Source organism: Alexandromys fortis, unplaced genomic scaffold, assembly GCF_014885135.2.
Source record: "Alexandromys fortis isolate MF-2015 unplaced genomic scaffold, M_Fortis_MF-2015_v1.1 scaffold_13, whole genome shotgun sequence".
Taxonomy (NCBI): domain Eukaryota; kingdom Metazoa; phylum Chordata; class Mammalia; order Rodentia; family Cricetidae; genus Alexandromys; species Alexandromys fortis.
The window spans coordinates 10,133,206-10,150,241 of NW_026067908.1; the positions used below are offsets into that span (position 1 = coordinate 10,133,206).

General features: G+C 42.8%; 1 protein-coding gene across 1 annotated transcript in view; it reads right to left on the minus strand.

Moving 5' to 3' along the window:
* LOC126498092 (cAMP-specific 3',5'-cyclic phosphodiesterase 4B-like) overlaps positions 1–14,498 on the minus strand; it is a 334,050-nt gene extending 319,552 nt beyond the window's left edge. Inside the window, exons 1-2 of the mRNA XM_050136443.1 lie at positions 14,390–14,498; positions 5,881–6,119 (exon numbers count right to left, since the gene is read on the minus strand). Of these exons, the coding sequence (XP_049992400.1) occupies positions 5,881–6,119; positions 14,390–14,431 (281 nt within the window). The 5' untranslated portion in view covers positions 14,432–14,498. The remainder of the gene's footprint in view (positions 1–5,880; positions 6,120–14,389) is intronic.
* Positions 14,499–17,036: the final 2,538 nt, after the last annotated feature.

Genomic DNA, 17,036 nt, shown 5'->3' on the forward strand with positions numbered 1-17,036 from the left:
ATCCGGCACAACACCATTGAACACCGACCATTGTTTTCTCTTTCGTTCTTATCAGAAGGAAGGCTAGAATAAACTCCCATTGGCAGAGCTGTACAGCAGAGGTCACTCACCATCTTGCCCCGAGGCTATGCTAATTCTGCTGTCTGTCCTAATTCTATCAGAACAGCCTTAAATGACTAGGACACTCTGCAGAACATCACATTGGCCCACTAGATGGAGGATGGCATGTTAATTGTACTGAGTGAAACAAAATTGTACTGAATTCAGTTAACTGTACTTAATGAAACAAAACCCAGAGACAGAGGCTTTTATAAAGGTAATATATTTGGAGTTTTAATGTGAGCATCATGATAAATATCTTTTCCAAAGTAAAATACTAGTTCTTAGTTGTCCCTCCAAACTGAAAAAGAGACATGACATTTGGTAGCGGTTTCCAAACTTGAGAATCTGCATATAATCTGAGTACCAAAAAGACCCATTGTGTCAGACGACACAAAGACACGGTCCTGTCAAGTGAGCACAAAGCAAGAAAGATGCAGGACTGTTGCTTATTTTGCTCCAATGGTAACAAAATACATTCTGCACAGCAGACGCTTTTAGGGCTCCAGACCAAAGCTATGACATCTGTATCACAGGATGCGTTACTACCTTAGCGCAGTGATGGGCAGAAGACAGACTGCACCAGCTCATCTACCCCCGATTCTGCATCCTTGGACAGCATGCCCACGTATGTTAGTCACTGTAGAAATATTTACCATAGAGACTCAGCAAGAGATATCAACCAGTGTAATATTTTTGGAGGTAATTAGAGAGCGTTTACCAACACACCACAGAGTCTACCAGAATCACCAAATCATAGTCAGGTGACTCCGGCAGCAATTTACCATAGCATGGAAATGATGTGACTGAGACAAAGTCCAGCAGCTCATGAGGCGTCAGGAAATTGCACAAATCCAGCCCCCACCCCCTTGCCCTGTGTCACTATCACAGCTGTTTCTCGTCATTTCACGTCTTTTAGCTAACTCAAGGACTGTTTTCTGCTTCCTGTTGGCAGAGGAGGAGGAAAACTCAAGACTTGTTTGTAGATGAATCAGCTGGATGTGTGGGTGCAGGCTAAAGAATGAATGGTAAATGTATCACTAAGTAGCCCTGAAACCCCTGTTAAGGGGGGTGTCCTGAAGTTGGCATATTTAGCCTAATGACTGATGACTGATGGCATAACCAAAACCAGAGTAGTAGACTGAACAGTTCTGGATATGAATGGACCTATAGGAATGGGCTCTTATATCGTGTGTTCATGTCTGGCACTGGGGAAGAAGCCAACAGTACACAGGCCTGAAATAATAGCTTCTTGGGGAGGCTGATAAAAGAAGATTGTGCGCAAGGCCTGCCTGGGCTTCAGAGTGAATCCAAGACTAGCCGGAGAAGCTTGACAATAGCAAAGAAAATATTTGGATTTAACTTTAAAAAAAAAATTGAAGGAGTAAAGGGATGAGATTAGATATCTGTGGCAAAGCTCGTGCTTGTGGGAAATGCATTAAGCCTGAGGTTTGATGTCTGTTATATAATAGTGAAAAAAGCAAGAATTCCAAAAATGCTTTTCCAAGTGATTCTCCCCAGAGCCCATAAGCAAAACACACACACAGCCCAGAAGCAAACATGGTCTGCAATCAAGACCACTAGACTCAGAGAGCCTAAAGTGTGGAGTATGAAGTCAGTAAATGTGTTCAGATTGCCAACTCCAGATCAACTCCCTGCCCTTACCCTGTTTGAAAGAACATGGCTGCTTTCCGTGTCCTGATTGGATCCCCTTGTTCCTGTATGGCCAGGGCAGCTTACACATGTCATCTTCTCTTGCTCTTTGCACTGCTTCTCTGTTGGTGTGTGTCCTTTGTTTGCTGTAGAAACTCATTTGGGGACTCCATACTCTTGTGTATAAAATGACCTTGGAACATGCAGCCCTAAATAGAATGTGCCCATCAAATCCTTCTCCTCAGGGTTCAGGGAACCCCAAGGAAGAGGAGGCAGAAAGAATGTAAGAGCCAGAGGGGCATGGAGGACACCTAGGAAACAAGGGCTTCTAACTCAACAAGATCTATGCATCTATGACTCCACAAAGACTGTGGCAGCACAGGGCCTGCACGAGTCTGTACCAGTCAGGGTACTAGAGCTGAAAGAAGTGGATAAATGTCCACATTCCTGACCCAGAAGCAATCTCCAATTGATAAGCACTTGCAAACGAAAATTTAGTTTTTTCTAAGGAAATCCCACTGGAGAAAAAACTCTCTCTCTCTCTCTCTCTCTCTCTCTCTCTCTCTCTCTCTCTCTCTCTCTCTCTCTCTCTCTGTTTTTTGAGACAGTTTCTCTATGTAACAGCCCTAGTTGATCTGGAACTAGCTCTTATAGACCAGGCTGGCCTCGAACTTATAGAGATCTGCCTGCCTCTGCCTCCTAAGTGCTGGAGTTAAAGCCGTGCACTACCACCCAGCAACAAACTACTCCTAAAAGTAGTCTGCATGCCCAGCAGTAGATGGCCAACAGAAAATGAAATCAGTGGTCTCTTTGGAGGTTCCTTGTCTCATAATGTCATGGCAAGGTTTTTTTCTTTTTTTAAAATATTTTAAATTTTATTTATTTGCTTGTTTTTTTTTTTTTGTTTTTTTTGTTTTGTTTTTTTTTCCCCAAGAGAGTTTCTCTGTGGCTTTGGATCCTGTCCCTGGAACTAGCTCTTGTAAACCAGGCTGGCCTCACACTCACGGAGATCCACCTGCCTCTGCCTCCCGAGTGCTGGGATTAAATTTTATTTTATTTAGAACTTTTTCTTTTTTTACCCTATGGGTCTTTTGTGTGCGCACATGCACACACACACATACATAAGCTTCAAGTTTAGTGTTTTTACGGAATTCCTGAGTGTGCAAAAGAAAGGGTCTCTGTTCCTTGTGCTTTCTTTGACTCTTTTCTGTCTGCTTATTTTATCCTATTCCAATGTGTTAGTTTTTGTTATATCTTATTTTATTATTATCCCTTAGAAGCCTGTTTGTTTTCTAATGAGAGGCACAAGGAGCAGAGAGGGAGAGCAGAAAACGGGGCACGGCTACCCTCAACTCCTGCCCCAGTGACGTACCTCCTTCAGCAAAGTTTCCCTCCTCAAGATTCCACAGCCTTCTCAAATGGCATCACCAACTGGGGACCAAGTGTCCAATCACAGAGCCTGTAAAGAATTTTTCCCAACAAAACCACAGAAGGAAATTTCTTACTCTGTCTTCCTCCATGACAAATAAAACCTCTTTGTATTCCAGACCTTGGGCCAGCTCCCCTGACCAAAGGGGTTATATATCTGAGTTCATTTTTCATATTTATCTTTATATTATTTCTCTGACACTGACCTTCTATAAACACATAGGTCTATATTTATGACTAATCTAGCAAGCTGGTAGGAAACTCAGGGTCGTTTTTTGTCCTTGGATTATTGTTGAAGCAATTATAGCATTGGGAGTCATATCAAGACCCTTAGTTCAGAACAGGCATCAGAAAACTGCCTGGGTAAGCTGATCTATACCACTGCCTATTTCTGCAAACACAGCTTTATTGGAACACAGTGACACTTGCTTGTTTACACTCTGTTGTCTACGGCTACTTTGACAACACAGCGGCAGTGCTGAATAGTTGTGACAGACCTTGAAGCTCACAACACTGAAAATATTTACTACCTGGCACTTTACAACCAATACTAGCTGACAGTTGGTTTAGACATGGGATTGATACCATATTCTCAGCACTCTGAGAGGTAAGTACAATTGTTTCTCACACATGGTCCTAGGCTGACTTCCTTACCCAGTAAACTTTATTTTTTTAACGTATTTTTTTTTGATGATTTGGGAATTTCACATCATACACCCCAATCCCACACATTTAACCATCTCTGTGCTCCATTTGCTGCTTTCATTATCTGTAGACCAGAAGAGCCATCAACAGTAACTTTGACACAACCTGAATATGACCCTATCTTGAAAGGTCATCAGTCCTACATCGAACTTATTAGGCCATTATTTTCCCTTACTTAGCTTTTATTTCTGAGTTTATAGTATAATTATAACATTTCTCCACTTCCTTTCCCCTCTCCAAACCTTGCAGTATACCCTTCCCCACTCTCCTTCAAACTTGTGGCCTCTTCTTTCACTAATTGTTACTGCATGCATATATGTTTGTGTGTATAGATATATATTGCTGCATGTCTGTCTTCAGGACTGACTATCGGGTATTTGACAACAAACTGGTGTGATCTTCCCTGGGAAGAGCATGTCTCCTGCTCCAAGCTTTCCCTGGGTGTCTTCTTTGTGAGAATCAACACCTATATCGTCTCACCAACATGACTGCTCAAAAGTGAGCTGACCAAGGACACAACCAGTGGACATACCAAAGTAGACAGAGAAAAGCCCATGGTGCCTCAGCTCTATATAAAGTCCATTATTTTTGAGTTTAGCCTCACTCACGTTCTCAGAGCACAGCCAGATTCTTTGCCAGAATTTAATAGGATTTAATAACCTTACCATCCACCCACTTCCCATTTCCCTGTATGGCCAGTTTCCCTCTGAAACCTCATGAGATGGACCTTCACTGTCTGCAACTTTCTAGGTCCCCTGAATTCCTATCAGAATGACCCATTAAGTTCTGCTTACAGTGTTCTAGGGCTTCACTAGCCCGTAGTTCAAAGTTCTTCCACATTCATTCTGCAAACCTGTTTCAAAGGCCCAAGAATCAAGTGGTCAGGGTTGCCACAGCAACAACCCAAATTCTTGATACCGATTTTCTCTACTAGTTGTTTGTTCCATTATTGTGACAAGATATTTAAAAAGAAATCATGTAAGGGAGGAAGGGTGTGTTCTTTTACAGTGAAAGAAAACCTGCAGTTCATCACAGGACTGGGAAGGTGTGGCAGCAGAATCCTGGGACGCCTTGTCACGGTGCATTGTCTGCAGTTAGGAAGCACCTAATGCATAAGAAGAGGCTTTGGTCTGCAAAACATCAAGGCCCAAGCCGAGTCACCCACTTCGCCCAGCAAGGGTGTAATCCCAAAGGTGTGGGGGGGGGAGGGTTGTGTTTATGCAGGTACACACATATGGAGTGCCCATGAAGGCACATTAGACAATGTCTAATGTCATCCTGGGGACATTTTTCAACTCCTCTGAGGAAAGAGTTTCTCATTGGTCTGTAGCTCACCAAGTAGGCTAGGCTGCCTGTCCAAGTAACTCCAAGTACCCTTCTTTCTCTGTCAGGCTCAGGGCTGGATTATAAGAGCATATCACCACACTCAGCATTTTTTATGTATATCCTGGGGCTCCAACTCAAGTCACCAAACTTGAGAGGCAAGCACTTTACCCACTGAGACGTCACCCCAGCTCTCACAATACAGCTCTCATTCCTACTTTGACTTACAATGGGGTGTTTTATATAAAAATAAATCCAGAGATTTGTAAAGTGGGATTATAAATTTAAAAGCTAAAGGCAACAGAAACATTTAAGAACTCTCCAATAATAGCATTCAAGGATACAGTCTTCTCTTCTGAATGAAAAAGTATCAATACACACTGAACAGAATTTTAGTGAAATAAATTAGGCTGTTCACTTTGCTGTATGCTCGACAGTATTGCAAATGCATCCCATTCTCTCCTCAATGGGCTCTATGTAAAGCCTGCTCCTTCCCATCTTAAGAAGCGAATACTCTTGCCATCCTTTAAGAGTTTTTTTTTACCCTGCAGCGCAAGAAGTCAACAGTCTTGTGTTTCCATAGACACTGACTGCTGTTTTAACAACACAATTGTATTTGAAATAATTGGAAAATAAGATTTAGAATTGCCATTGGCCTTTGAGGCTACTCACCACTCCTGGCTCACTGTTGTTATAGCGATGCTGGGCAGCGTCGTCAACGGTAGAGTGGTTGGCCTGCAAATGCCATCCGCCTCAGGGGTCCTTGCCCTCTCGCTCTGTCTCTGCGACAAAGGTGGCAGCTGTAAGTTTCCCGAGCAGCACCTTCGGCCTCTCCAGAGGTCAATTCCAAGGGTGTAGCTGGAAGAGCTGTAGGATTTACTCAAGCTACACTCAAAATAGTCCTTACCGTTCTGGAAGAAACAAGAGAAAGAAAACAAGAAAGGGGGTGAAACTCAAATGTCTACAGGACAGAGTTAAATGAGCCTACATGATCCAGCTGTCACTGAGGAAGCCGTGATTATTATTATTATTGTTTTATTATTATTGTTATTATCTCACAACCAGAGTCTGCAATTGACCCTCAGGAGTCTAAGAGAGAAGCAAGATGGGTGGGGGTGGGGAGTGGCTGGTTTCTATCTTTTCGGACAAACTTATCAGTTGTATGTTCTTAGAGATCTTTAGATTCAAACGTAACATTTACCAGGAGTAGCGAATGGATTGGAAGATTTCTTTCTTATTTCTCTCACTCTCTTTTTCTTAAAACAAAATTTGATAAATTAATAATAGAATTTAGAAATTAGTTTACCCTTCTGGTATATGCTAATAAACTACAAATAAATATGAAATTACTTACTCAGTGTTTTAAAGAAAAAATGTTAGGCTATCAGAGTGTTGGTAATTAGAGTCTGCTGGCTGTCCCTGTTCCTACATACAAACCTCATGGCTGGCAATGTTACTGTTTTGTTACTACTGAATTAGACAAGAGTTCGGATAGAAGATACGCAACATCCAACCCTCAAGAGCCCTATTCAAGTCCATGCCAAATGCTGGCATGAAGGGTGTACAGGTGACAGAACAAAGCATCATGGTAGCGAGGAAGAGTCTCTCACCCCTGCCATTCCTCTACGTGACTATGGTTCCTGGTACTGCTGGGAATGGAAATCCCCAATGAGGATCTGCCTGGCGCATGGTTCTCTTCCGTCCAGAGACTGACTGTGTTGCCACCTTGCACTGGCCACTCAGATCAACCAAGAGCCTGTCACCAGGCCAAGGCTGCTCAGCTGACAACACTGCTCACACTGAACCTGAGGTTTCAACAAATATGTGATACATATTATCCCAGTCTCGCACGGCACTACTTAAGAAGGTTTCCTTAGTAGAAAGGCATGGTATCTCACTTCCCATACTCTGTCTGCCCTGTTGGTTAACATTTACATGTCTGTACAAGACCCTGTTCTTGATTATTCTCTTGGTCCCGAAAGTTACCATGTGGTCTCAGATATGCTAGGCAAGTGCTCTACCACTATGCCATCTCCCCAATATCTCCTTTTAAAATATATATCTTTATTGATGCGTATGTGTTTGTTGAGGAGTGCCGGAAGAGGTCAGATGAGGACATTGGATCCCCTGGAGCTGAAGTTAGAGGTGACTGGGAGAAGCCTGATATGTGTGCCGAGAACCAAACACGAGTCCTTTCTGAAAGAGGAGCAAGCACTCTTAACCATGCGCAGTATCTCCAGCCTCCTCAATCGCTTACTACTTTCTATTTTAGATAAGGCTGCTCTTGAACTCAGGTCACAGCCCTGGCTGGCCTTGAACGTGTCCATCCTACCCCAGTCCCCTACGTGTTTGAGGTTTCAGGCCTATGGCATCAGATCCAGCAGATAAAGCCATATTCGGATGGCAAATCGGGGCAAGAAAAGATGTGGCAATTTTCAGGAGCTCCACTCTTTTTACCTAGAAATGGAATATTATCTTTTCTCTTATATTTGACATATAATTTTGAAATACCATTTATTTAAAATTTAGCATAAGTGCTACTTGGTGACAGGAAATTGACCCAATCTAGAATCTTCCAGAGTGTGAAATGCCCTAGAATGTATCAGGAGGCTTAATGCTTAATAATTGGCTGCGTACATTGTAGCTCTAGTAATTTCTACATCCCGGGGAGGGTGTGTGTAAGAGAGAAAAAGAAATTAGAAACAGAGAGAAAACTTGGCATATATATTTCTTAAAATACTTTAAAGAGACAGAATAGACAAAATCCTAGTGAAGATTAAAGGTGAATATATAAGAACAAATTGAAGGCCGGAAATCATAAGTCCAGCAACAAATATGTATGCCAAGAAAATCACAGTCTTCTAGAAGGCAAGGCGTCAAGTATATGTGAGAAACACTGGTCCAAAGTAAAGAAATGAAGACACCATTTAGTTACATTGCCAGACACCAGGACTTTCTGATTAAGTGTAGAGTATTCTTCTCTTTTAGGAAAAGTAAACACTACCAACCAGGTGTGCCGGCAGTAAACGGATTAAATGAATTCTTGATGCCTTCCCTGGGGATGGACAGCAAAGTCATACCTCACACAGCAAACACCTTCCACACTGTGCTGGTGAGTTTTTGTCAACTCAGCACTGGCTGGGTCTTCTGGGAAGAGGGAACCTCTGTCAGACTGACTTGTGGGCAAGTCTGTAGAGCATTTTCCTAATTAGTGACTGATGCCCCAATCCACTGTGGGCAGTGACATCTCAGGGCTGGTGGTCCTCGGTTGTATAAGAAAGAAAGTTGAACGGACCACGGGAGCCAGCCAGGGAGCAGCCTGTCCCCACAGTCTCTGCTGCAGTTCCCAGCTCCAGGTTTCCCACCTTGATTTCCTGCCCTGACTTCCCTTCACAGCAGACTGTGAGCAGGACACGGAAGCTAGAAAAGCCCCTTTTTCCCCCGAGTTGCTTTTGATTATGCTCTTTATTACGGCAATTAAATGCAAGCTAGGATAGAAATTTGTCCCAGGATCATGAGGTATTGCTAGGCCAGACCAGATCAGACCAGAACATGTAGTTTGGGGAGGATTGTAGAAGTTCGGAACTTTAGGCTAGAAAAGTCTTTAGTTCTTAATGTTCTTAAAGCTTAATAGGCTGGCTTTGTGGGGGCTTGGCAGGGAAGACTGCTGAAAGCAATGGAGACGGCGAAGGCCTGGTTTGCAAAGCTTCAGAGGGAAGTTTGAGGGTCCCTCAGCCACTCCCCCGGGGCTATTCTCGTGATATTTTGTATTAAACATCTGAGGTTTATGGTTGAAGAAGCATCAGAGACATAAGCCATGAGAATGAAACCTTTGCTTTCCTGGGACAATTGATGCTAGTTTGCTCGAGGTGAACAGTCAGCTGTGATTAGGAAGAGACCAGCATCACTGAGTTGAAATCTCCTGGGCAGTATTTCTTTAGGGTCGGCAGCCAGACTGTGGCAAGAGAGCCAAGACTGCATCTCGTGCTGGCAGTTGAACTTGGTAATGTGTAGGATTCTCCACAACTTACTGGTTTTGGTGGCGTGGGAGCTTCAGGATTGAAGGAGTCCTGGAGAGTAGCTGAGGCTTGGCGCTATGAGAGGGCAGGAGAGGCCCAGTGAGGTGCCCCCTCTGTTGCAGCCGAGATCCCAGGATAGTTGAGGTGCCTCAGCTGTGGTATGACCACCAAGTATAACAGCAGGTATGGAATGGAGACAGCCTGAGCCTGTGAGAACAGCTGTATGCACTGTGGATGGCAGAGCTGGGGAAGGGGCGGTGCCAGATTTCTTGGGAGCCCAGATCTTGAGTAAAATACCAGATGCCAGACACTGAGTTATAGGACTTGATTTATGACTCTGGGCCCCGGCTTTGCTTTGATTGACTTGCAGCAGTGCTCTGGTTTTCCCTTCTTGAAATAGGAAGTATAAAACTTTTCAAATTTTATTTTATAGGCGCCCACAGCTGACAGACTTTGGACATTTAGAGAGACCTTGGATTTCTTTAAAGAGACTGAACTTTTTAAAGGCCATGGAACTTTTAAAATTAGGAATGTCGTCTACATTTTGATATTGACATTAACATGAGATCTTGGGAAGACAAAGAAAGGTTATGGTTTAATAGTGGTGTATATGTGTGTCAAGTTGACAAGGGCTCAGCAGTGATGGTTAGCTTTTTGGTCAACTTGACACAAGCTAAGGTCATTTGGGAAGAGAAAACCTCAATGGAAAAAAAAAAATGCTGCCGTAGCAAGACGAGCCTCCAGTCTTTTCTTGCTTAATGATTGGCGGGGGAGGGCCCGGTCCACTGTGGGTGGTACAACCTCTTGGCAGGCGGTCCTGGGCGGTATAAAAGGGCAGTTAATCAAGCCATCAAGAGCAAGTCAGTAAGCAATGTTCCTTCATGACTTCTTCGGCTCCTGCCTCCAGGTTCCTGTCCTAGTCTTCACGGTGGACTATGGTCAGGAAATGTGAGCCTCCACAACTTGCTGGTGGTCACGCTCTTCATCACAGCAATAAAAAGCAAATGAGGACACACAATAACGCACCAACAAGTTAAATTTGCATTCTTTGAGTCAGGCTTTGAGTTAAAAGAATCTGCTTCCGAAGCCCTTGGTGAGTATGAAAAGACATCACCACAAATGAACGTGACGAAACGGCTTTTTAGAAACTAAACTCAATGCTGAAAGCAGTATTCTTTTCAGAACAATCAGAACACTACATGCAGAGCTGTTTATAATTACCCCAAAGTCTGTATATATACCATACTTTATAGATTGCTCCTCTATCTAAGTTATTACCATCCTCAAAATTGAACTCAGTTATTTCAACTGATGGGCTTGTGATTTGTACCTGAATTTACTATTTTTAGCCATCATAATTCTGACAAGTTCCAATACTACTCATAAATCAACTATCTTTGCAGGAAGGAATAATAATTTGAATGGTATCTCTAGTAATTACAACGTTATATTTCTTTTCAAAATTCACATATCCCTAAGGTCACTTTATGTCGGAATAATGCTTGAAGAAATAACTGCTTTTGGATTCTCCTCATATTTCTGAATAAATGTTTAAAAGTCATTAGTCTTGCCAGCGTAATTACAAAAGTTACCACAAAGGGCAAGCCGGAGGCACCTAAACTGGCAGAGTCTTCAGGGCAGAGTGCAAGGGGCTGACTGAGTGTCTTCGACTCCCGACACACCCGGGGTGTGCACAGTGCTTCCTCAGCCATGCACGCCTCACAGTTGCCGTGTGTTTGGTCTGCCATCTGCTCCATCAGGTTTGGAGTGTTGCTGACCTTTTCAGCTCTCCAGTGGCCCTCGTGGCTAGAGGAGGGGCAAGGTCTTCCCAGAACACACGCTGTGCTTCCATTCAGATTCTGTCTCTATCACCGGTCAGGTTTTCAAGCCTTGTGACATCAGAGATGGAGGTTATGAAAAGCACCAAGTGACATTCAGCGCTCCCATCAAAGCTAAATGTCATGGTGTTCCTTGAGACAGTTACAAAGAGTGTGCCTCTGAGAAATATGGTTTATCATAAGCAGTCATCACCAATTACAAGAACAGTCTGTCTGCAGGAGACCTCAGCCACCCTTATTCGTTGTTTTCTTTTCTTTGAAATGTCTTGGTATCCATGATTAGGAACACGAAACTGTAACTGGGGCGTCAGTGTGGATGCTTGACTTTTGGTTCTAATACACATGTAGGTGTGTGGGGGTGCACAGTATATAGATACACACATGCATATTGAACTGTATTCTTACATAATTTATATATATATATGAAGTTATTATCTCTCCATCTTTTTTAATATACACATAGTTACAGGTTCTTCTAAGTCTTCAGTCCTATCTGTCTTCCCTCCTCCTGTTACCTGAAACTCCCTCCTACCCTTTAATCTCTTTAGCCACTATTAATTACAATGCTCAGTTCTCAGGTCGCACATGATTGCATCTCACCTCTATAAGTCAATCTTCAAATACAAAGTCGTGAATGCCCGCACAAGTTTTAGTCACCTGTTGAAGGTCTGGTGCATTTTGAGTGTATAAAGACAGAACCGTAGTTATCCATCCTTGTATTCCCATAGCCCCAAGCAGAGTGTCTTGCCTGAAATAAGATCTTTTCACTTACTGTTCTCCCCTTACCAGAAATTCTCCCCCAATATCCTCACTGCTTACACGTCTTCTTGCACAGCCGTCTTGTAAATGCTCTCACACACAGTCATTCTCTGCTCCCTAAACTGACTTCTCTATCGCCTTTACCACAGCTGGGATGGTTCTGTAATTGATTAACTTATTTCCACCTTCCCTCTGGAAAGTAAGGCCAACGTGAACAAGAGCTTATACTATTTATTGCTGAATCTCCTTGTAGAACCTAGATCCATATTTGACACACAATGTGTATATATAGTGTTTAGGTGGTATTGAATGACTATTTAATGACAGTTTAATTAAAAGCTGATGAGTTAAAATAAATTAAAATACAACAAACTGCATCTGATGTAAGGGTAAAAGCTTAATTGAAGAGCATGGTACATAAAACCTAAGTTTCCATTGTTCCAGCGAGTCAGGAGAGACTGGGAAGCACAGGTGATGTGTGCTGTGGCTGAGAGAGCCTGGGTGGAAGAGGGAAATGCTCGCTCGCTCGCTCGGCTGGCACTGTCTTCCAGAAGGGAGGTCAGCTTGGAATTCAAATGTGTCCTTTAAAATTTCCTGGGCGTCATCTTTAAAGAATCAAAGGAAATAAAACTTGTCTTTGACAAACAGTTTAATATATCTACAGTGCTACCATTTTAATATGTATTTTATATAAAAATATTTTTTATTCTTAATATTTATATGTAGATAGATTCACAATCTGACATCTAGCTTGTTTACAGCTCACTCCATCCAGGCTGGTGGTTAAAGGCTACCACTCTGGACACAGAAAACCTATGTACTATTTACCCACAGTGGCTTTGGTGGGGTTGATAATACATGACTCATTGCTTCTTTTCTATATATTTCTGCAAGTGGGGTTCCTCCTCTTTCAGGTGGTACCATCCCTTATCCCCATAGGGATAATCAAGATTATTTCTCTAAAAATACAATGAGAAAGGGAAAAAATGTTGCAATGGTTAATAATTATTAACTTGACGGTGTCAAGAATAACTCAGCAAACAAGCCTCTGGGTATGTCTGTAAGGAAGACCCACGCTAAAAGTAGGAAGAATCACTCTGTGGGTTGCAGTCCTGGACTTCGAAAAAGCGAGGCGGGGAGGAGCTAACTAATCACCAGCTTCCATCTCCGCTTCCTGACTATGGATACAGTGTGACCAGCTCCTTCAGACTCCCACCACCGTGCCATTCTTGCCCACCATGATCATGAGCAGAAATAAATCTTTCCATCCTAAAGTTGCTTTGGGCATTCTGCAACTGAAATATGGAAAATAACTGTTACAAATGATTTGTCTATCAGTAATGAGCACTGCTCCATTTTAACCTTTAAAACAAATCAAAATGCTAAAGTAAACCAGAAGAGTACATAAATTATATTAAGGGCCAACGTCAAACTTCTCCTTAAAAAAAAAAAAAAAAAAAGATTTTTCCATTCCAGAAGTTTCCCGGTAGACATTCTAAGCAGAGCATGGCCATCTAAACACAACCATCCATCACCAGTGTAAGAAATGAGATGGAAACAGTGAATTTGTATGTGACTGGGAGCCAAAGCCCCAAGATGAGGCGCAGTCCCCCACAGGAGGGGCTTGTGAAAAGGACAGCAAAGGACCAGGCCACACTACACTGTCGTCCCTTTCTGGTATAACAGAGCTGAATCAGGTTCCCTGTCCTGTCACATTCCTTGTGGTTAAAAGAAGAGTAAGAATGGAGAGACATCTGAAAGACTGGGCAATCCCTGGAGATATGATGTTTACACCAGTTAGAAATAAAACCTTGTATGGGCTTTCCTTCCATCCATGAAATAGGAACTCAACGGTAAACTGAGTCACAGTACCACGGCAAACTCCCTGTTCCTCTGGCTTTTTACAGGAAGTAAAGGATGTCACTTATTTTTCTCCTTTCCTCTGTACTTTCCCTTTGCACATCTGATTGGCGATATATAATTTGATATCAATTTTAAAAAGTAATTGGGTAAGGATTGTGCAATGAAAGACCAGTGAAGGAGTGGTCAGTTGAAAGCAGAGGCAAATAGTATCAGCTGACCAGAGCCAAAGCTGTGGAGACTGTGTGTTCATAGACTTCAAACGATGTAGAATCAGGCTTCTCAACCATGATGGACTTTCTGGGATCATTTTCAAACGATATGCCTAGCAGGTGTGACCTGAAACTCTGCATTCTTGATAGTCACTGATGTGAGGCTCGTGCTACTGGTCTGAGGAACACTCATGAACACAAGGTGTAGTGGGTGTGTACAAAACACACCTTTCTTAATGCTAATGACCCTCCCTTGGGAAGGTCCTGGCGGATGATGGGACAGTGTGCAAAGATGAATCAGCTCATAGACTTGGGGCAAGAAGAGAATTACTCCTGCTGTCCATTTCACAGAGTGCTGGGTTCAGATCATCCAAACACGAAGTCACAGAGCGGCAGTATGACACACCCTCCTCTGCCTTTGCGTGGAATTGTGGAGTAGCTCATTTACTGAGCCAGGAGCAGGAACGGGGCCACTGTTGCTGTCGCTACTTACGTCATCTGCGGTTACCGCCATCACGCTCCTGCTCTTCTTCATCCTAGCGGTGGGAAACGGCTCGTGCAGGGGCTTCTGCTGCTCGGTGCAGCTTGGCTGACTGCTGTTTCCACCTAGGGGGTTGAAAACACAACAGAAAATTCTGTATCCACAGTTAAATAAAAGCATGTGCTACATTCCTTCAACCAACACGGGATGCATACACTAAACATATAGAAGCAAGTACCACAATTTAAAAGACAATGAACTTTATGTTCTGCAAAGAGAGAATGAAAACACACAAGAAGCCAAGAAACTGGCACAAAGATATTCATAAGAAGAGAATAAGAATAGGAGGTAATACCATCTTACACCTGTCAGAATGGCTAAAATCAAAAACACCAATGATAGCCTATGCTGGAGAGGTTGTGGAGAAAGGGGTACACTTATCCATTGCTGGTGGGAATGCAAACTTGTACAACCACTCTGGAAAGCAGTGTGGCGGTTTCTCAGAAAATTTGGGATCAACCTACCCATGGACCCAGCAATACCACTCTTGGGAATATACCCAAGAGAGACCTTATCATGCAACAAAAATATATGCTCTACTATGTTCATAGCAGCATTGTTTGTAATAGCCAGAACCTGGAAACAACCTAGATGCCCTTCAATTGAAGAATGGATGAAGAAAGTATGGAATATATACATATTAGAGTACTACTCAGCAGTAAAAAACAAGGACTTCTTGAAGTTTGCAGGCAAATGGATGGAAATAGAAAACACTATCCTGAGTGAGGTAAGCCAGACCCAAAAAGAGGAACATGGGATGTACTCACTCATATTTGGTTTCTAGCCATAAATAAAGGACATTGAGCCTATAATTCGGGTTCTTAGAGAAGCTAAATAAGAAGGAGAACCCAAAGAAAAACATATAGGCATCCTCCTGAATATTAACCTTCATCAGGCGATGAAAGGAGACAGAGACAGAGACCCACATTGGAGCACTGGACTGAAATCTCAAGGTCCAAATCAGGAGCAGAAGGAGAGCGAACATGAGCAAGGAACTCAGGACCGCGAGGGGTGCACCCACACACTGAGACAATGGAGATGCTCTATCGGGAACTCACCAAGGCCAGCTGACCTGGGTCTGAAAAAGCCTGGGTTAAAACCGGTCTCACTGAACATAGCGGACAATGAGGGCTACTGAGACATCAAGAACAATGGCAATGGGTTTTTGATCCTACTGCATGTAGTGGCTTTGTGGGAGCCTAGGATGTTTGGATGCTCACCTTACGAGACCTGGACGGAGGAGGGTTTTCCTTGGACTTCCCACGGGACGGAGAGCCCTGATTGCTCTTTGGGCTGACGAGGGAGGGGGAGTGGATTGGGGGAGGGGGAGGGAAAGGGGAGGCGGAGGTGGGGAAGAGACAGAAATATTTAATAAATAAAGAAAGAAAGAATGGGAAAAAAAAAAAAGAATAGGAGGTAACAGTTACACTCCAGGTAACCAATGCTCATGAGGAATATGAAAACATTCCACAACCAGATATGCTGTGCATGCCTGTAATTCTAGTACCCAGTGGCTGGGGCAGGAGGTTCTAGAGCAGCCTTACAAGGTAAAGCCTTGTCTCAAAATATTAATTACATTGATACATATCTGTATGAGACTTTACAATTCAAAAAAGCACTTTCCCACAAAATATTTCATGCTATTCTTATAAGGTATAAAACATTATTATCATGTTTTGGGAATGGGGAGGAAGATTGGTGGTGTCAGAGAAAGAGAGACAGAGACAGAAAGTGGGGGAGAAGAGAGATGAAGAGAGGGATCATCTCATGCCTTTTTGCCTAATGATAGAAAAAAAAGTCAGAATAATTATTTGGCCTGAGTAAAATAGCAAAACCACACAACATTCAAAATCTAAAGAATATGACTCCTTAGTACTTTCCAAAAAAAAAATGGTCTAATACAAACCAAGGCACAGGAGGAAACGTACACTTAAGAGATGAAAACTTAATCTCAATCTTCACCACAGTTTCAGCTCCTCGCATGGAAATCACACAAGAAATAACTGTCATAGGTAACCTCAGTAAACAATACTTGGAAAGAGTGGGACCTCCTGGCTATGTCACATCAGGCCATCTGTTTGTTCCATGGCATTAATCTAGGAAGGTCACTGGAAGTAACACAGAACTTCAATATCACCAACATTTAAAGGGCTACATCACGCTCCAAGCTCTAGTGGAAAACCAGTCAGGGCTTATGAAGACTACTGAACATAGCAAGAATATAAAGTCCAGTCCCACAACAGACCATATGAGAATGTAAAGAATTCTGAGTATGCAGAACTTAACCTGAAGCAAATGTGCTTAAAAAAAAAAAAAAAAAAAAAAGAGCCCAGGAAGTGTCCATCATGAGATCGTGGCTCAAAATGCTTTGTACTGTTGCTGAGCTCAAGAACTCCTGTCTATTGCTCACTCTATAGATTTCATCTTTTAATATATGCTTGATGTGAAAATTGGGCTTCTCCACCGCGAAGATGCACATAGATTAAAAGCATGATAGGACCGCAGCTCCGTGCGGAGGAATACTAAGTAGTGGAATTGTACAGTCACCCAGGAAACCGGGGTTGAATTCCTAACACATAATTTGACTATATTATGTGGG